This window comes from Chenopodium album, chromosome 11 (assembly GCF_948465745.1).
Source record: "Chenopodium album chromosome 11, dcCheAlbu1.1, whole genome shotgun sequence".
NCBI classification, from domain to species: Eukaryota; Viridiplantae; Streptophyta; class Magnoliopsida; order Caryophyllales; family Amaranthaceae; genus Chenopodium; species Chenopodium album.
Genome location: NC_137844.1, coordinates 13,385,279 through 13,402,923, shown reverse-complemented (window position 1 = coordinate 13,402,923; position 17,645 = coordinate 13,385,279). Strand labels below are relative to the sequence as shown.

General features: G+C 34.9%; 1 protein-coding gene across 2 annotated transcripts; it reads left to right on the top strand.

Annotated features, from left to right (window-relative positions):
- The first annotated feature begins 6,143 nt into the window (after positions 1-6,143).
- On the top strand, positions 6,144-14,950 carry LOC145567409 (uncharacterized). 2 transcript variants are annotated; one of them, XM_081626678.1, is made up of 6 exons: positions 6,144-6,554; positions 8,093-9,763; positions 9,866-10,117; positions 10,916-10,996; positions 13,182-13,691; positions 14,760-14,950. In XM_081626678.1, the coding sequence occupies exons 2-6, from the start codon at positions 8,507-8,509 to the stop codon at positions 14,814-14,816; spliced, it is 2,157 nt and encodes a 718-aa protein (XP_081482804.1). In that variant the 5' UTR covers positions 6,144-6,554; positions 8,093-8,506; the 3' UTR covers positions 14,817-14,950. The 2 variants fall into 2 exon arrangements, with proteins under 2 accessions (XP_081482804.1, XP_081482805.1); XM_081626679.1 differs by having other exon boundaries at positions 6,144-7,502.
- Positions 14,951-17,645: the final 2,695 nt, after the last annotated feature.

The window sequence follows — 17,645 nt, the reverse complement described above, 5'->3', positions numbered from 1 at the left end:
TGGTCAAGGCATGCCTTTTCTACAAACTGCAAGTCTAACATGTTGTTAAACAACATATGTGAGACATTTAACGCAATGATTAGGGAAGCTAGAGACAAGCCTATTCTAACTCAAATGGAATGGCTAAGAAGATATATGATGAAGAGGAGTTATGACAAGTGGGAGGCAGCTAGGAAATGGGAAGATTTGCTGATCGCTTTTGTAAACAAAGTATTTGATAGGCTGAAGAAGTATGCCAGAACATGTGAGGTTGTTGCTTCTAGGGGAGATACATATGAGGTGAAAGTACAAGGATGATCAGTGCATTGTGGAACTGCAACACAGAACATGCACATGTTATAAGTGGGAGTTGACTGGGATACCTTATGTCCATGCTTTTGCTTGCATTTTGGACCGAAGGGATGACCCTGACCTGTATGTTCACCCACATTACTATAGGGTGACATACTTTCAGGCTTATAAATCACCCCATCCCTGCAATGCCTAAACCTAAGCATTGGGAAAAGGTCAAGCTCATAGAGCCCTTGCCACCAGTAATGTAAGTGCAACCTGGCAGACCCAAGTTCAATAAGAGAAAGCTTGAACCAGGGGAGGGGACTTCTACTACAGCTTCAGAGGGGAAGAAACAGAAGATAAAGAAGCAGTACAGGAACTGTGATGGCTTTGGTCACTTTGCCAAGACTTGCTAATATGAACCAACACCAGACGAGCCCCAACAACCTCCAAGTAACCCAAAGGGTGGAAGGCCACAGCTACAAACAACTTGGCTCAAGGAACAGAGGAAAAAAAGTGAAGAAAGGACTGCAAGACAGGTATTTTATTTGCACCTACCCTATAACTATACTATTTGAGTTCATTTTGGCACAAACTGATTGAAATGTCTTTATACTTGCAGGCTGCATTGGTAATGCCACAATATCAACCTACAACAATAGCAGCTACTGGGAGTCAGCCTGCAACAGAACAAGCTAGTGGGAGTCAACTTGCAATAACAAGAGCATCTGGGAGTCAGCCCTGCACCAGAAGCAAGAAGAGCCTGAGTCAGCCCACACCAGTGACAACAGCTGCCCCAGCCCCAACCAGAGCTTACCAAGGTCAAAGCTTCCAGTCACCAAGAGCGAGAAGCTTAAAGATGTGAATGCACTGTGATAGTTGAACAACCTAGTATTTTGAGTTATCTTGTGTATATTTGAACAACCTAGTATTTTGAGTAATCTTATGTATATTTGGTAGTTGAACAAACTAATTCATGCATTATGGTACTGTATGCTTTTGAACAAAGTACCTTTTGTGAGAACAATGTAAACATCTAACAACATGCTTTTGAATCAAATATGACAAGATTCAGGGATTTGAATCAAATTATAAGTATAAATTGCCCCAAACTTAACTTTCATTTCATTGCTAAATTATTGAAGTACAAGGAATACCATCCCTACAAACAACCATAACAGCTAAACAAAAGACAACATCAATTGGGGATTTTATGTTTTTCTTAGCATTCCAATTGATCCTAAGATCTAAAATACATAGCCAAAACCAAACCAAAACAACAAAACACAACAATAGCATGTAATATTAGCATTTTCTTTGATGTTGCATTGCTTCCATGCACCTCCTTGCTCATCTTCTTCTTGTTTGAAGTAAGATCTTTGCATTTCATCTTCAAGCTGTCAATCTCATTGAGCAAGCACCTCCTCTGCCCACTAACATTATCAACTTCCCTCTTCATGTCATTAATCTCACCCTTCATCAATTTCTTGTCCAGCACCAAGTTGTTAATGACCTCTGTTTACCAAGTTGTTCCATCTGGTGATCCACCCACTCAAAGGCTTTACACCCCCTTGTCTCAGTCACTGGGTCTTAGAATATGCATGACCTAAACTTGCGTCTAGGATTCTCTCTAGTCCAGGCAGTGAGCCTTGCCATTGGAACTCCACACTGGCATCTTTTCTCCATTGAAGGTGATATGCTTATAGAAGACATCTCCTTCTGCAATTCCAAAACAACACCATCAATTTTAGTTCCAATTGAACACAATTATCATAACCTAAGCCTAATTTTAATATCCAATGACAATTTCAAAAAACCCCAAATTAATTTTTAGTAGCATGAACCCTAATTTTAAAAATCTGAAATTAAGGTTCAATTCATCACTATTTGAACAATTTAATCAAACTTAACAATTGGAACATAATCACGAAGGGAATTGCAAAATTTTACAAAATAATCCATCGAATTTGCGTACCTTCTTCCAATTTCTCTTGTAGGCTAAATGGTATAAACGACCACAAATCTGGAACAATTTGATGCTAGGATTGTTAAGGTAGACTAAATTTTACGAATTGGGGAGAAAATCGTAAAATATAAGCTCAATTCAAAAACTTTTTTGGAAAAATGAAGAAGAGGGGTTTAAATAACAAAGGAAATCGAGAGAAATTGGGGAGAAATTCAAAAACTAGCCGTTATTGTGGGCCCCACAAGCATTTTCCGTCACCGGAGATCGATTTTAGTGGTAAAACCAAACTTTATTTTTTTTAATGTGGTGGTAAAAGAAGATTTTAAATTATGTAAATGGTAAAATCAAATTAGTCATTTTTTAAAGGTGGTAAAAATCAAAGTTTTCTTGTTTTTATATACTTTCATATTTTAATGTGAATGTTGGTTAACTTGGTTTACATAAGTTTATGCACTATGTTACTTTAGTTTGATTTTTTGTGTTTATTTTTATGCTTAAAAAAATAAAATAAAATAAAAAAATAAGGTCAACAGGTTCGAAATCGGATTGGACCTAAATTTTCAGGTCTAGATCGGAACCGAACTGGATGATTCAAGTCTGGTCTTCGATCCTCAAAAAACCTCGATAACTCCCCTTTTCTTAATCAATTCACAATACAACTATAAGGCTTATCAAATTGTCAAGTACTCAAAGTAACTTGATATTAGCTACCTTAAATCCATAAAAAGATAACATATATTGTTATCAGACATTGAAATTCCATTAAACAAAAATTCATGAGCATCGTCATCTCTTAGTTGGTAGTTGCCTTCAAATCCCGGTACTCATATCCGGTAGGTGGTAGTGATTGGTGGATGGAGGAGCCAGAACATGTTCAAAGCTACTGAATCCTCTGGCCAGTAGTCGGCTTGGACTTTCGGAAATGATCAGAACAAGTAGTTTAAGCCACTCACCGGCTAGAGATGCCGGTACCCTTAAACTTTTGATTTTTCTTTTTTTTTTTCTTTTTTTTAAGCATCTAAAACGCCTACATCAGGAAAGCAAGAGGAATGAAGCAATATTGGAGATCCAAAACACAAAATGTAAATTTTAGCACCAATATAAAAGGACAATGGAGAAGAAGCTCGTTGTTGCTGTTGGTTTAATTTGCTGCATTCCTAATTTGAGAATAATAGGAAGATACTCCATAGCACTGAAGGAAGAAATAGATTAGGGGTTATAGTTATTTAAAGGGCATTTTGTTCATTTGAAGTTTTCAGTGACATTTATTTATCCTGTATTTAGATTATTTTGTATAGCATTTAGTACTTGTATTTTTTTTAAAAAGAAAGTAACTACACTAGTGACATGACTTTAATGTAAATACTAGGTTAGGTCCCATGCCATGCACGGTAATTGTTAATAATAATTTTTAAATTAACAATGAATTCTTCCAGAAATATTATACTTCCTCCGTTCTTTATTACTTGACCTGTATTCCTTTTTGGGAAGTTTCTTTTTACTTGACCTGTTTCCTTATTTGGCAACTTTAACACTACACCTTTACTTATTTACCCTTACCTTTTTCAACATCATAAACGATCATATTCTTATTACCTTTCATCTTCTCTCACCTCAATCACTCACCAAAACCCATAGATTTTGAAACCACCTTTCCTCCCCCGAGTTTCCATAGAAACCACCGTACGGCACCACCACCCTTATTTTTGAAACACAGCCAAACATCAATCACCACTCTTATCTCTCATCTTCACTGGAAAAGGCCTTGACCCTCCTTCCTGCTCATGTCACCTCCACCTTCGCGGCGTCACCGCCAACTGTAGAAGTGCTCTAGTTTCTCCAAATTGAGGCCATGGTGGTCGAATTTGGTAGGTTATTCCAGATCTGAAACCACCATAGTCAAATTCGTCCTACAAACTCTCAATTCTTACAAATTTGGTCAAGTATTTGATGGTGGTTGGTGGTGTGGGTAGTTTCACTTTTTTCTTGTTTGTTTACTTTTCTGGTGGTATGGAATGGATGGTGGTTGTTGTTGAAGGTATGCACAAATTTTGTGGTGGTTATTGGAGCGTGTGTCTTGTCTTTTTCCTCTCTACTTTGGCACTTGGCAGTGACTTGGACGGTGGCTATCGTAGCAAACCTAGCGATGTAGGTGGTTTTGGTGGTGATTTGGGTAATGGGAACGAGGTATGGGTTAGTTGGCAGAGGTAGTGGGCAAGAGTATATTTGTCTTTTGACATTATTTACCACCATTCCTTGATATGTGTGCCTAAAACTAATAGGTCATGTAAACAAAAACAGAGGAAGTATGGAGTAATGAATTTATTATAAAAGGGCATATAATGCATTTAGTTTTTATAAAAATAGAGTATTAGCCGGATAGCTATTTTAAAAACACATTTGACAATATGTATATTTTCATATATTAATTTCATCAACAAATTAGTACAAATTTCTTGTTGTTATCTAAATGAATTTCTTAAAACGTTGTACATTAAAATCTATACTCCGTATGTATGTCACAAATTATTTTAAGAACTTGATTTTTTCCTTAAATTTATAGTTGTTAATATTTATTTGTAGAAGAATACATTAAATCTTTAATTTTAATTATTTTTTTAATATTTGAAATTCAGATTACTTTCTTGGAGCTTTTTAACATATAATTAAATAAAAAATATAAAATTATTGTTGTAATTAGTAGTACATAACATTCCGGCACAATTTATGTTAATAATCTGATTTACTACTTATTTATTTTACTCAAGTTTATATAGTTATCAATGTATATATTGTGGAAAGACATATCAAATCTTTTATTTATGTATTATTTTGCTATCTTTTTATTTATGTATAGGAGTTGTCAAATATTTTATTTATTTATTATTTTGCTATCTTTCTATTTATGTATAAGAATTGTTTCCTATTTTTTTTTTAAAAAAAAAGGGACACGCCAGAAAATGACACGTGTCATTGCTGGCGTGTCTTTTAGTATATAGTTATTGATTGATCGATTATTAATAAAGATGATGACATGGCATTTTAGAAATACTACCTCCGGTTCTTGTTAGTCGCAACAAAGAGGTGTTTTGCGGACTCTTAGACAAAAGATTTTAAGTGTAGTTAGTGAAAAATAAGGGCATATACTTAATTAAGTATTAATCAAACCAACTAAATTTAAAGATCTGAAATCACCCACGATCGACAATCTGAAACTAGCAAGTCAGCAACGGCGATCTGAGATCACCCATGATCGACGATCTAAAACCACACCGACAATCTAAAACCCACAATCTGAAACCACCCAACATTGACGAACCCACCGCTCTTAACCTACGAAGCCACTAGAGAATGGGGTTGGAGGAGGAGAGAAAAAAATAATGGGGATGAGGGTACAACTAATTAAGTTTGGGGTTTAATCTAATGAAATCGGATTTGTAATTTAATAAGGTTGTTTTTTTTTTTAAAAAAAGTAAGAGTATATTGGTCATTTATCACCCAAAAACTTACAAAAAAAGGAAAGAAACAAAATTGTTGCAAGTAACATGAGGTAGTATATATCATGCAACAAAATTGAAATTCAACCAACACCAGTGCCTTAAAGGTAAAGAGTAGGTCATTATTAGAAAGATACACCACATGCCAAAGTTACATTTCAATCAATACCTTATATCATATTGACAAATAAAAAAAAATAATAATACCCCTACTTCATATTATTTGCGACGATTATATATTATCAGTATAAAATTACACATGATAAAGTTACTCTTTATATCAAATTGCTGTAAATAATACTTCATACGGAGTATGAAACTAGATCACGATGTAGCACCCATTCACCCAAGGCAAGTAGGCCTAGGAGAAGAGATAGGAAGGTGCAACGCAAGAAAAAGAGAGCCGCATGCTGAAAATCAGAAGTTGGCGTAGAGACGCACACCCCATGTGGCAAAGGTGGCCCTCCTTCCAATTCCCTTGTTCAAAGCAAAGCAGAAAACAAAGCAAACAAAATTGAAAATTAAAACTAAAATTAAATAGCAACCCAATTCTGGTTACGCTTTCATTACCTTGTTTACATTGGGAGGTTTACAGCTACTAGAGAGAGAAAAAGAAAAAAATTCTACCATTGAACAGGGATATATAGATAGATTAGATAGATTGATTGAATTTTTTCTGATAAACTAAAAAAGGGTGTGATTGATTTTCTCCCTTTTCTGGGTTTTTTTAGTGTTTAATAAAATTTTATGCGCAAATTTCATCTGGGGTTTTCATTTTTCAATTTATCAATTCAATTCTTTGATCATTCATTTTACTGGTGCGTTCTCTTTTGATCTTCTGTTTCATTTTGGTAATGGGTGATGATAACTGTTTCACAATCAGCCCCTTTTATTATCTGGGTTCAGAATTTGTTACTGTATTTTTCTTAGATTATTGTTTTATTTGATTGTTGATAAAACATGACTAAAAGTGTATTAATCAAAATTGAGGAGGTAATTACTTTGATTGTATCATATTTGATGTGGGATTTTAAAATTAATCAGCAATTTGGACTAATTGTATGCTTAATTAGGACTTGCAAATAATGGATGATTGTTTGGTGCTCTATTTTTCTTTAATGTTAATCTGCACTTTTTGAATTGGTATTGAGTATAATGATCAGTGCAGATTATGTCATTTTGATTGCTTTAGAGTAATGGTCAGTGCAGATTATGTCATTTTGATTGCTTTAGAGTAATGATCAGTGCATATTATGTTCTGATTTTGCTGTTATTGCATTTGTTCATGATCATTGCCATATTTGATGCTTTTAGCTACATTTCTGTTGTTATAGTGGGTATTAGAGTTTGTTCAAATTTCATAAAATCTTCTGAATTGATCTGTATAATATTGCTTTTGCAATTAAAGTTTATGCGTCAATGCTTCATCCTTTTGTTGGCCGACTGTCTACCATGATCAATTTATGTAGAAAGACTAGCTTACAGCATAATTCCTCTTTTTTTTTCATTGAAAACATGGTGCATTTTGGAGTAGTGTTATTATTAAATTGTGTGATAAGTTGGTTTCCTTCATTAGTCTTTAGCTTAGGTGATTATTGCACATAGCCATATACTAATATGTTTGACATAGATAAATCTGTTATAAAATGTTAATTACCTCCAATGTTGTCTTTTGTTTGATGAATAATATGCTCCCATGGAAGAATTACAATGTGGCTTAAGAAAGAGGATAGTTTAGCAGCGACGGATGATGACCTCAAAAAATGGTACTTTGAGTTCATTCTCCCAGCATTGTTACTAAGTTTGATGTTTCTTATCAAGATCCTTTGTCATTCCTAATAGGAGAGTGGGTAATGTTGAAGTTGTTCCATATTTCTTTTGGTCTACATTAGACCTTCTTGTTTCAAGGATTTCCTTCCGAGTTTGGAGCAAATTTACATGTAAATTTTAATTACTTCCAATCCCTCCCCTTCTCTCTGTCTCTTGAATATAATTTGCATAGGGAAGCAGTACAATTTAACAAATGTGCCTTATTGTATGGATGGTGACCTGTTATGTGGTGTTTTGTCTTCATTTATATAGAACTATGTTCTGTATTTCTTTTCTTTTCTTTTCTAGGGTCAATCTATTTTCCACCTTCCATTCTGTTTTAGGGTTTTTACTTTTTGTGTGGGATCTCTTGCGCAGATAATGCAAGTTGGAACTTGAAATTTGGTTTGACAATCCGTTACATGAGATATAAGTGCATTGCAGCTTTTTATTGTTTTTTGGGGTGCTAGATGTCAATGAAATACGTCTTGTTTTTTGTTTCTTCCCCTTCTTAAAAGTGATTATTTCTGTGGTTTTATGTCTTCAGGACTTGGCACTATTTTCTAGAATGTATTGCTCTTTTGTCATTGCTCCCTGCTGCATGGAGAAGATGCGTAGTTCCAATGGTTCTATTTCCGGTCTCCTTAGCAATGTGATGCTTGCTGTAGAAGGAGGTGCATTTGGAATGTGGATACGTTTGATTGATAGATAACAAGATGCTATCATAGTTATTGATAGTATAAAAATGCATTATAGAAATCAATGAACTAATGAACATTTAGTGCTATAATTTCGTTGTACCTTAGTAATTAGTTGTTTGGGATAATTGTTTTAGTTAGTCCAAAGTTAAGTGAAAAAGATAGAAAGCATTTAGTATAGAGTCAGGGTAGACAATACCAAAAGGGTTGAACTAGGTTTCATCTTAATATTTGTTGAACAGTATAGTCTGTCAATTTTTGGGATGGGTTTGCCTCAAGTGACAACTGGTAGTACTGCAGAACAAGTTGCAACATCCCTAAGCACATTGGTGCAGTCTCCCCAGAGACTTTCTGGTCTCAGCGCCTATGATATGAATGGAATACATGGAACTAATGTGAGCAACTTCATACCTGGAAGTTTTCCATGTGCTACTTTGGAAGATTTCCAGGGGAGGCCTGCTGTTGATTTTCCAAAAGAAGCAGATTATACTGCTGTACATAAAGATTTCACTTCTAATACACGTGGTTTGAAGATTGGCCACACAGACCAAAAGAGCTGGTTCAGTATTAAGAACAAACGCCCTACTCACAGTCCCATTGTGAGGGTTGTTGGTTTTGAATCACAGATATTAGGTACGTCTCAGGATGCATTTGAGAGTAATAAAGCTGATTCTGTTCATCTGTTGACTGTGGTGAGTGATGTTAGTAATGCAACTGTCACAAATGGAGCTGCTGCGCGAAAGAGATTGTTATCTCCATTGAATGCAATGCTGAGTTCAGACAAATTTGATGGTGATTCCTTGTGCATTGGTGATAATGCTTATCAAAGAAACTCACAAGATGGTGGTGGGAGTTCACACGAGCATAAGAAAGCTCATATAGTTAGCTCGAGTACTGCAGACACTTCCATATGGTATCCATCTAGCTCTTTAGTAGGAAGTACTTCACCTAATGATAATTTTGGGTCCAACTCCAGCATTTTTTCTGACGGCCCTTTGCTTGGGAACAAGCAGCTGCCAATTCATAAATCTTATTTGATGCATTCTGGATTCAACTCTTTTGAAAAAGGAGATATCTTAGGGCCTCTGAAAGCACCAGTCTCAGCATCTTCAGAAACAGGGGTTACACCTCCATTATCATTGTCCCCTCTTGGTCCAAAATTTCATCAGAGAAAGCTTTCTGTACATAGGATCAGTGATTGTAGGAAAGAGTCCAATGTCAAGTACATAACCTTCAAGGAGGTTGAGAACTCACTTGATTGGAGTATGCCTCATATGTTTTCTCCCAAAACTGAGGACATGGCCATGGAAGGGCCTGATCTATTAGATAATGCTGATGATCAGTGTACTCCTGTAAAATTTGCTGCTAGTACCCAGTGCTGGACTTATGAATCAATTTGCACTTCACCAAGTGTAAAACTGGCTAGGAATTTAACTGGCTTGCCTGTTAGAAGGTCTTTGATTGGCTCCTTTGAGGAGTCCCTCTTGTCTGGTCGTTTGGCATCCACATATGTTAGCAAGGTCAGATTCTTATTCTGAATATAACTGTATCTGTACTTCAGCATCTAATAGTTGGTTTACTGAATGATCATGTTCTGACTCAGTAAAATTGTGGATGTGCAGACTATTAATGGCTTCCTTGCAGTACTCAGCATAACAGGAGGAAGTTTTTCACCAAAGGCGAAAAAACTTCCATTTGCAGTTACTAGTGTGGATGGAGATAATTACTTGCTCTATTATTCTTCAATAGACCTCGCTGGAAATTTGCCATCAAGCAAGCCCGGAAAGTTAAAAATGAAAAGGAGTCTTAGTCTTAATGATTCACCATCAGAGCAAAGTCGATTACGTATACCTATGAAGGGGCGAATTCAACTGGTATTTGCCCTGGTTTTGTATGTTATAATTGTTTTGAGGAGCAAATAGATTGTAATGTTCGACTTAAAGCTTTCTGTTTCTTCATTTGACTCTGAGTTGTAGATAGACTATTCATCTTTACCACTTAGCAAATAGTATGTTTGATATCTGGGGAAGAAAAAAGTAACTTATGTGGTTGTTAATATCCTTAGGTACATTGTGGAGGTGCAAGTTTACTACGCAGTGTCATTTGTCAGTGAGCATGACAGAATATCTTCTATTTTCAGTTGCATAATGACCTGACCATGGTGCTGTATTCACATTTTATTGTTGCTGCAAATATATAAGAAAAAATAGTAGCCATGGTATCAGTTCTGGTTTAAATCACAGTATCTCATGCTTCAAACCAGGAAATAGCTAGGAGTATAAAATGCTTTCCTTCATTGGGTTGTGTACCTTTCCAGTAGTTCCATCCTCATATAGTTGAGTTGTATTATAAGTGCTTCTATAGATTTGTTACAAACATATGAGAATGTCTACAAGGTCGATCAGTTCAAGTAGCTATCATATATTGCTTCCTTCTTTGCATTAGCGTTCCCATGTCACATACTCCCACATTTTAACAATAAATGTTTGCTATGTAATCTTTAGATACCTGGAGATCAATTATAATGAATTCATCCTCAATTTCATTTTTTATTCAGTTGTAGCTTGTTTTACTCCTCTGATCTTCATTATTGTTTAAAATGATTTTTCTGCTAATTGATCTCGGTGTCAGAATTCTTGAGTTTGACTTTATCACTGGTTTTTTTGTTGCAGGTTGTCAGCAATCCTGAAAAAACACCTGTTCATACCTTCCTTTGCAACTATGATTTGAGTGATATGCCAGCTGGTACAAAGGTATATTACTTTGTTGTTTATTAGTTTTGTCATATTTATTGAATTTTCTATTCTGGAAAATAAACTTTTGAAGGGACTGTGCTTCTGCTATCTTGTACATAGAGGTTTGATCAACTTGTATATATGGGAGGACCATTATCATTGGGAAATTCATAGATCAATTTTGGACCAAGAGTATGTGCTGAACGGTGTTAGCAAATCAGTTTTTTTAAGCAAACCATTTAAAATCTGGGATTGTAGTTTCTTGAAACATCATTTTAATGAACTACGTAATTAAATTGATGGCGGGTTCAAATTATGAAAAAAACCTACTAATTTTTTCCCTGTAACAACAATTTTCAAACGTCTATCTCCCTTGAATCATTGGAGAATTAATCTCTAAACTACCTTAAAATTATCTTCATGAGGAGGGAGTGATGGATTAACGAGTAAGTGTACAGCTTGGAATTAGAATAGGACTTCATGAAAGTGACATCCATCTGTATTCAAGATGTCCTGTCCTCTCGATATTGTATTCTTTATTAGAATTACATACTTCTGCAAATCAATTGCTTCTACATGAGTACATGCACATCTTGAATATGTTAATATCGGTGCCTTAACCATTGTCAAAAGGAAGACATTGTTAGAGTATGATCTAGAAAAGGATGAAGAAGTGAAATTTTGGGCTGTGGTAAAAATCCTTTCTTGAAGCATAAAGATAAGAAGGCAACAATTCACCTGTGAGGTGCACGAGATCTAGAGGTCTCTCTCTGACCTCAGAACTATAGTAACTTTGAGTTTTGTATGGCTGCTAGTACTGGGTTTGGGGTTTGGGAAGTGCTCTTTCGCTACCTCTCTCTTTAAAGGTGTAAATAAATTATCTTTTTTGAGGTTTCAAATTGATGCATATAGTGATTAAATTATCAACCCCAATTGATCTAAATGATGATTTTTATAGGCTAAAAAACAAGAATACTTACTTTGGTCTCTTATTAGTTATTAGCAAGTAAATGAAAAAATGTTCATAAATCGCCCCCACACCTGAGGAACAGTCAGGCTAATCAATTTCCGGGAGTATGCTAATAGCCATGGAGAGTTGTTTCTAGTGTCTTTAATGCTAAACTTTTTGATTTAATAATCCATTTTTGGTTGATTCATTTACTTGAAAGCTTGTTCACTGAGTATAGATTGTGGACTGGATTCAAACAACCAAATTTTCAAATAAGTTTTGAACAATCAATAACATCAAATAATGTTGTGTATGCTTAACGTGTGCTGGTTCTTGCTCATGCTATATTACTCACTTTGTGTTTATACCATTTCTTATCTGTAGTTTTTAAAAATCTTCTAACATGCATCCAATTATTTAAGAAGATAATCTTTTAGGCTGAATGTAGTATGTTGATATTGGAAGAATTGTGGCATGACGGATTTATTAGGCAAATCCATAACAGTTAAGTTAGTGATAGTGGCCAAAGTTTGGGATCTATACTCAATTCTTATAAACTTCTAATATGATGTTGCTCTTGATTTTGTGGTGTGGATTAATAGACCAATTAGTTTCCAATCTCTAACCATTATTAGCCTCTTTAAGGTTGCATACATATTGTCATCCTCCCTATTCATTTTTTCCCCAATGCATTGGGTTCTTGATTTTCTGAAAGAATAAAGATGGTCAATTTATGGGAGAAACTGGGCTCCTTTCTGTTAACCTGCCAAAATGTCAATTATCCTCACCATTAATCATGTTATGGCTGTCTGCTTGCCTGCTGACCCGGAGACAAAAGAAAGTTGTAATTTACAAGATAAATTTGGCTTCATGGATTAATTTTAGAATATCTTTCGCTCACCATCCTATTAATCAACAGCCCGAGAATCCCAAGGAAAACAAGTTTAGAAGAGAAAAGATCAGAACAATTGTTGTGCTATACTTGTAACTTGGAAACTAGTATCCGTCTCACTTGTGTGTCATTGACTCATATGGAAGTTCTGTGTTAGTATATAGAAAGTGACGTGCCAAGAGTTTGGGTGCAAATACCCTCAAGTGGGACTCCTACTCTGGAGTAGAGCTCAGTCATTTATTTTTGTGTGACTGTTCAGAATTCTTTTCAGTTTTCTTTTACTTTATACTAGTAGTCTAGTATGTTTATGCTATGTTATCTATTTGCTTACTCTAGTTGCATCTACCATCTACTCGCAACAGACATTTCTCCGCCAAAAGACATCTCTTGCGTCATCTGAAAAGGCTAAGCCTTTCGTGGTGCCGAACAATTCAAATGATCTGCCAAATGCTAGTTTGTTAAACCAGAGAACGCAAGTGATGGAAATTGATGATCTTTGTCACCACGGCTATCCTTCTGTCCAATCCCATTGTAATCTTGAACCCTGTTCCTCTGAATTCGACTTTTCAGGAGCTCCAGGAAGAGAAAATAGGGTATTGAACAAAGGTCATATGACTAGGAAAAAATCACATTGTGCTTTAAAGGTTAATGAAAGTGCCAGTGGCAATGGTGTTCTACGTTATGCTCTTCATCTGCGATTTATGTGTCCTCATTCTAAGAAAACCTCTAGGTCTGTTCAAAGGTGCAAGTCTGATATATCATCTACTCCCGAAAGCAAAAACACAAAAATGGAAACAGAACGAAGGTTTTATTTGTATAGTGACTTAAAGGTGGTCTTTCCTCAACGCCAATTAGATGCTGATGAGGGCAAGGTATGGATTATTCCTGAATTATTTTAATTCTGATTTACGTGCATCTTATCAACCGCATTTCTGCCATTCAATAACACCTTTTCCCATCTAATAATAAATGATAGGTGACATAAATAGTAAGTATTCGAATTTACTGAATGACCTATCTTGTAAGACATCTGTGAAAGGTCATGTAGGACAGTAGCTTTTGACAATTTAATGTACTAATGTTGTAGCTAGGTTGACAATTCATTTTATTCCTGATGTTATTCTTATTATAGACATCATTGGCACAGGATCTGTTGTTTAATTAAAGCTAATTTGCAAATTTCATGTTCTGGAGGCTCCACTTATTGCAGAGAGACAGTTTCACATGTATTGTTTTTACACTAGGGTTTGAAAGCTCCAAAAAATATAAATTTTTATTTTCCTCCATTGAGAGTATCTTTTGCTCACTTCATATGAATGAAATATCAACCTCATAAAACTTACTAACTCCATTCCTTTTGTATTTTAGTAGGTCCCTTATTCTTGTTCTCTACACTTTGATCTTATTCCTTATTTGGCAATTTATTTATTTAATTTTTTTTATCCCCTTACCTTACTCTAAAGGACCATGTTTCTTCAATTTTTTAAAGTCTTGTGCAAATTTAAGTTTCAAGAACATTAAGGAACAGATATAGTTGTTCTCTTTAAGTAACCAAATAAGACTTTGCCAATAAAATGTGGAGTAAAGGAAAAGAAAGGTTGGGTACTTGAGTTGATTTTTTTTATAAGGAACAAATACTTTATAAAAAATAATACTCTAGAATGAAAGTGTTTTTTTGATGAAATGATGTTGGTTTTGTTGAAATTTACACTGCTGTTTAATTTGATGGTTTTCAAATTTAATCGGTAATGGCAGATCTTCTGGCATGAGTCTTTTCAATGTTGTACTCATCTCTCAATTGGCATAACCACATTTTCTATTGAGTTAGTTACTTATCCTGAGCTATGTCATGTACCTCAATGTCATGATAGTTCAGTATTTTCTGATGATTACTTCCTGTCTTTTCTGATGAGGGCCTTTTCTTGTTTTGGGTGTTGCAGTTGAATGTTGAATATCATTTCCCTTCTGATCCAAAATACTTCGACATAAGCAACTAAAGGCGCCTCAAAAACATTTGTCTTATACGTAACTCACTTTGTACATTCTAACTCTATAGCAGAGCCATTATTCTGCTACATCTGTGTACAGTACTTTTGTTTTCAATATTCATTATCCTGTGTAGTTATACCTATTCCCAGTTCCCCACCTCTATCGAGAAAGAAAGGAGAGAGAGGAAAGGGGTTTGGATTTTACTTGTTTATGAAGCTCTTGAGACAGCTGAATTTTCACCAAAAGATTTGGTTCCTAATAACTATTTCAGATCTGACAATTTGTCAAACTAGATCAAATACTTCTGATGTCTGAGGACATTATCTGTGCTTTAGGGTTGTAGTTTTAGAAAGATTTGTAGTTATCATTGTGCAACTTCTGTATGGCAAACAAAAATTTCTAATGTTAGCTGTCATGGTTTCCTTAGAAGAGTTGTATTCTATGGAAATCACTCGGGTAGAGAGATGAGAGAAAAGATCTTTCAGTCAAATAGTCAGTCTTGATAGAGAAAAAAGTAATGAAAAATTATGTAAACATGATCTAATCTATTTTCTAAAATAAATGGAGTGCTAGGGCTTACATATTTGCATGATTAGACTTCATGTTCTTTAAAATTAGGCTTCTTTTTTCCTCAAGGCTTCTGGTTTAATGAATGCACAGTGAAGCCTCCACCATCATATTTGCCAAAGAGAGCAATTCATATTGTATAATTATTACAAGTATAAGTTAAGAAATAAAGTGAAAAGAAGACATTTCTAAGGTTTCAAAAAAAAAAAATAAAAAAAAAATAAGAAGACATTTCTAATTCTCGTCATCAAACGAGAAGCTTATGGCCCTGTTTGGCAAAGATGTGGGTGTTGTTAGCCGTTAGTTGTGTGCTAGTTGTTGTGTGTGGGGTACTTGTTAGTAGGCAACAACTAACAAGCTATTAACTGTGAAAACAGATAATTACACAAGTTGTTACCTCAAAAACAATAATTTTAGCTTTTGGTAAAAGTTGCATCGCCACTAAACACTATCTCCAGTACTACATTGTTTTATCTTCCTTATATCCCAATACATAGAGATGGCTTCTCCATTATGCTAAAATTGCACCCAACTCTCAACTTTGCTATAATTCTGTTCAAACAACTCAAAAGAAAAAAATTCGTGAAGAAATTTAGCCACTTGAAGTACATTATGGATTTTAATTCAATCATAGCACCATCTAGTTTAATCATCAAAGGGAGATATTTGATGATGCTTTTAATTGATTCACAAAGTTGTTAATAGCAATGGTTGTATAAATAAATTAACTTCATTATTGTTATTGTGATGGGAGGTAGTGAGATATGAGTTTCCAATGTAGGGAGAGAGATTGGCTTTTTTAATCGACATGGAGGAGAGATGGATTTTCCGGTGGTTGGGAAAGGTGGGGGCAGGGGAAGGGGAAGGTGGGTTGAAGGGTAAATGGGAAGGAGAGATGGTGGTTAAAAGCTAGGATCTGGCTACCATGGAGGTGATTAGTAGTTGTTGGCTGGAGTTAAAGGGTCTGTTCTGTTCAGCTTATTTTCATTTCAGTTCAGTTCAGTTAAGCTCCAATCAGTTCAGTTCAGCTCCTAATTTCCTTCTCTCATAAAATATTCATTTCAATTCAATTGAGCTCCAATTAGTTCAGTTCAGTTCAGCACAGTTCAATAAATCAGAATAGGCCCAAAGTGAAATTAAAAAAAAATTTTACTTAAATACAAATTACCGGTCACCAAAGGCTAATAATAGCAAATACTCCCTTAAGTTCGGATTATTAAATAATAATCCAAAGTTGGGATTATTAAAAGTAAATCGCTCAAAATTGGAATTTTAAAACCAATTTTTTCCGAAATTCTTTCAATCTCCCAAGCCATCTCTGGCCTTTTTTTCCTTTTCTAATTGGCATTACATGGGTAAAAAGGCCGGTAAGCGCAAGTTTGATGAGATATCTTTTTCATCGCCTGCTTTGCATGCAAAAAAAAAAACAACGGATTTTTCACCGTAAACCTCTGAGTTGTTTATTTATTCATCATATACCCTTGAAAATTTTCAAATTCACCATATACCCTTGAGATGTTACAAAAATTCACCATTACCCCTAATAACAACAAGATGGGTGGAATATGGTTAATTATGCATCGAAACCACTTTAGATCTCTCCCCCCATCCCCGAAACCATTCATCTCCTTTTTCCAACCCCCGAAACCACTCCAAATCTCCACAACTATATCCGTATGATTGTTTTTAAGGATGGGAAAATGAAATTTGGGATGGTTTTAGGGGTGCAAAAAAGGAATATGGGTGGTTTTGGAGGTAGAAAATTGTATTTAGGGTGGTTATGGGTCAGAATTAACCCTAATGACTAACGAAGTTAACAACCATTAATCATCAAGGGTATATGGTATATTTTTGTGAAAACTCGGGGGTATATGATAAATTTTGAAAAGTTCAGGGGTATTTGGTGAATATACAAAAAACTCAGGGGTATATGATGATTTGCCAAATGTTCAAAAGAAAACATGGATTTTATGTGCTAAATTGAATCTATTTGATGTGCATTTTAAACTTTTATATTGGATGGTTGAATGAAATTGTCTTGAAGGGTTTAATTTTGATGGTCTTAGATCACTCAAATGTTTAAAAGGTTATTCCCTAATTATATTGGAAATAGTTTACCAATAAAGTTCAAAGAAATTCTCGATTACTCTAGTTTTCCTCTATATTTTGGCTTTTCATTCTCGTTTGTATAGCTGGAAAGTGTTTGTAGATGATGAACTAAGTAATGATTTTAGGAAATTTAATAAATTCAAAATATGAACATGAGTGCT

What these genes read in the sequence shown, in the direction of transcription:
- LOC145567409 (XM_081626678.1), top strand. Translation starts at nt 8,507, where the DNA reads ATGGGTTTGCCTCAAGTGACAACTGGTAGTACTGCAGAACAAGTTGCA. An exon ending in TGAAGGGGCGAATTCAACTG is followed by an intron (nt 10,118 to 10,915) that starts GTATTTGCCCTG and finishes TTTTTGTTGCAG; the next exon opens with GTTGTCAGCAATCCTGAAAA. An exon ending in ATATGCCAGCTGGTACAAAG is followed by an intron (nt 10,997 to 13,181) that starts GTATATTACTTT and finishes TACTCGCAACAG; the next exon opens with ACATTTCTCCGCCAAAAGAC.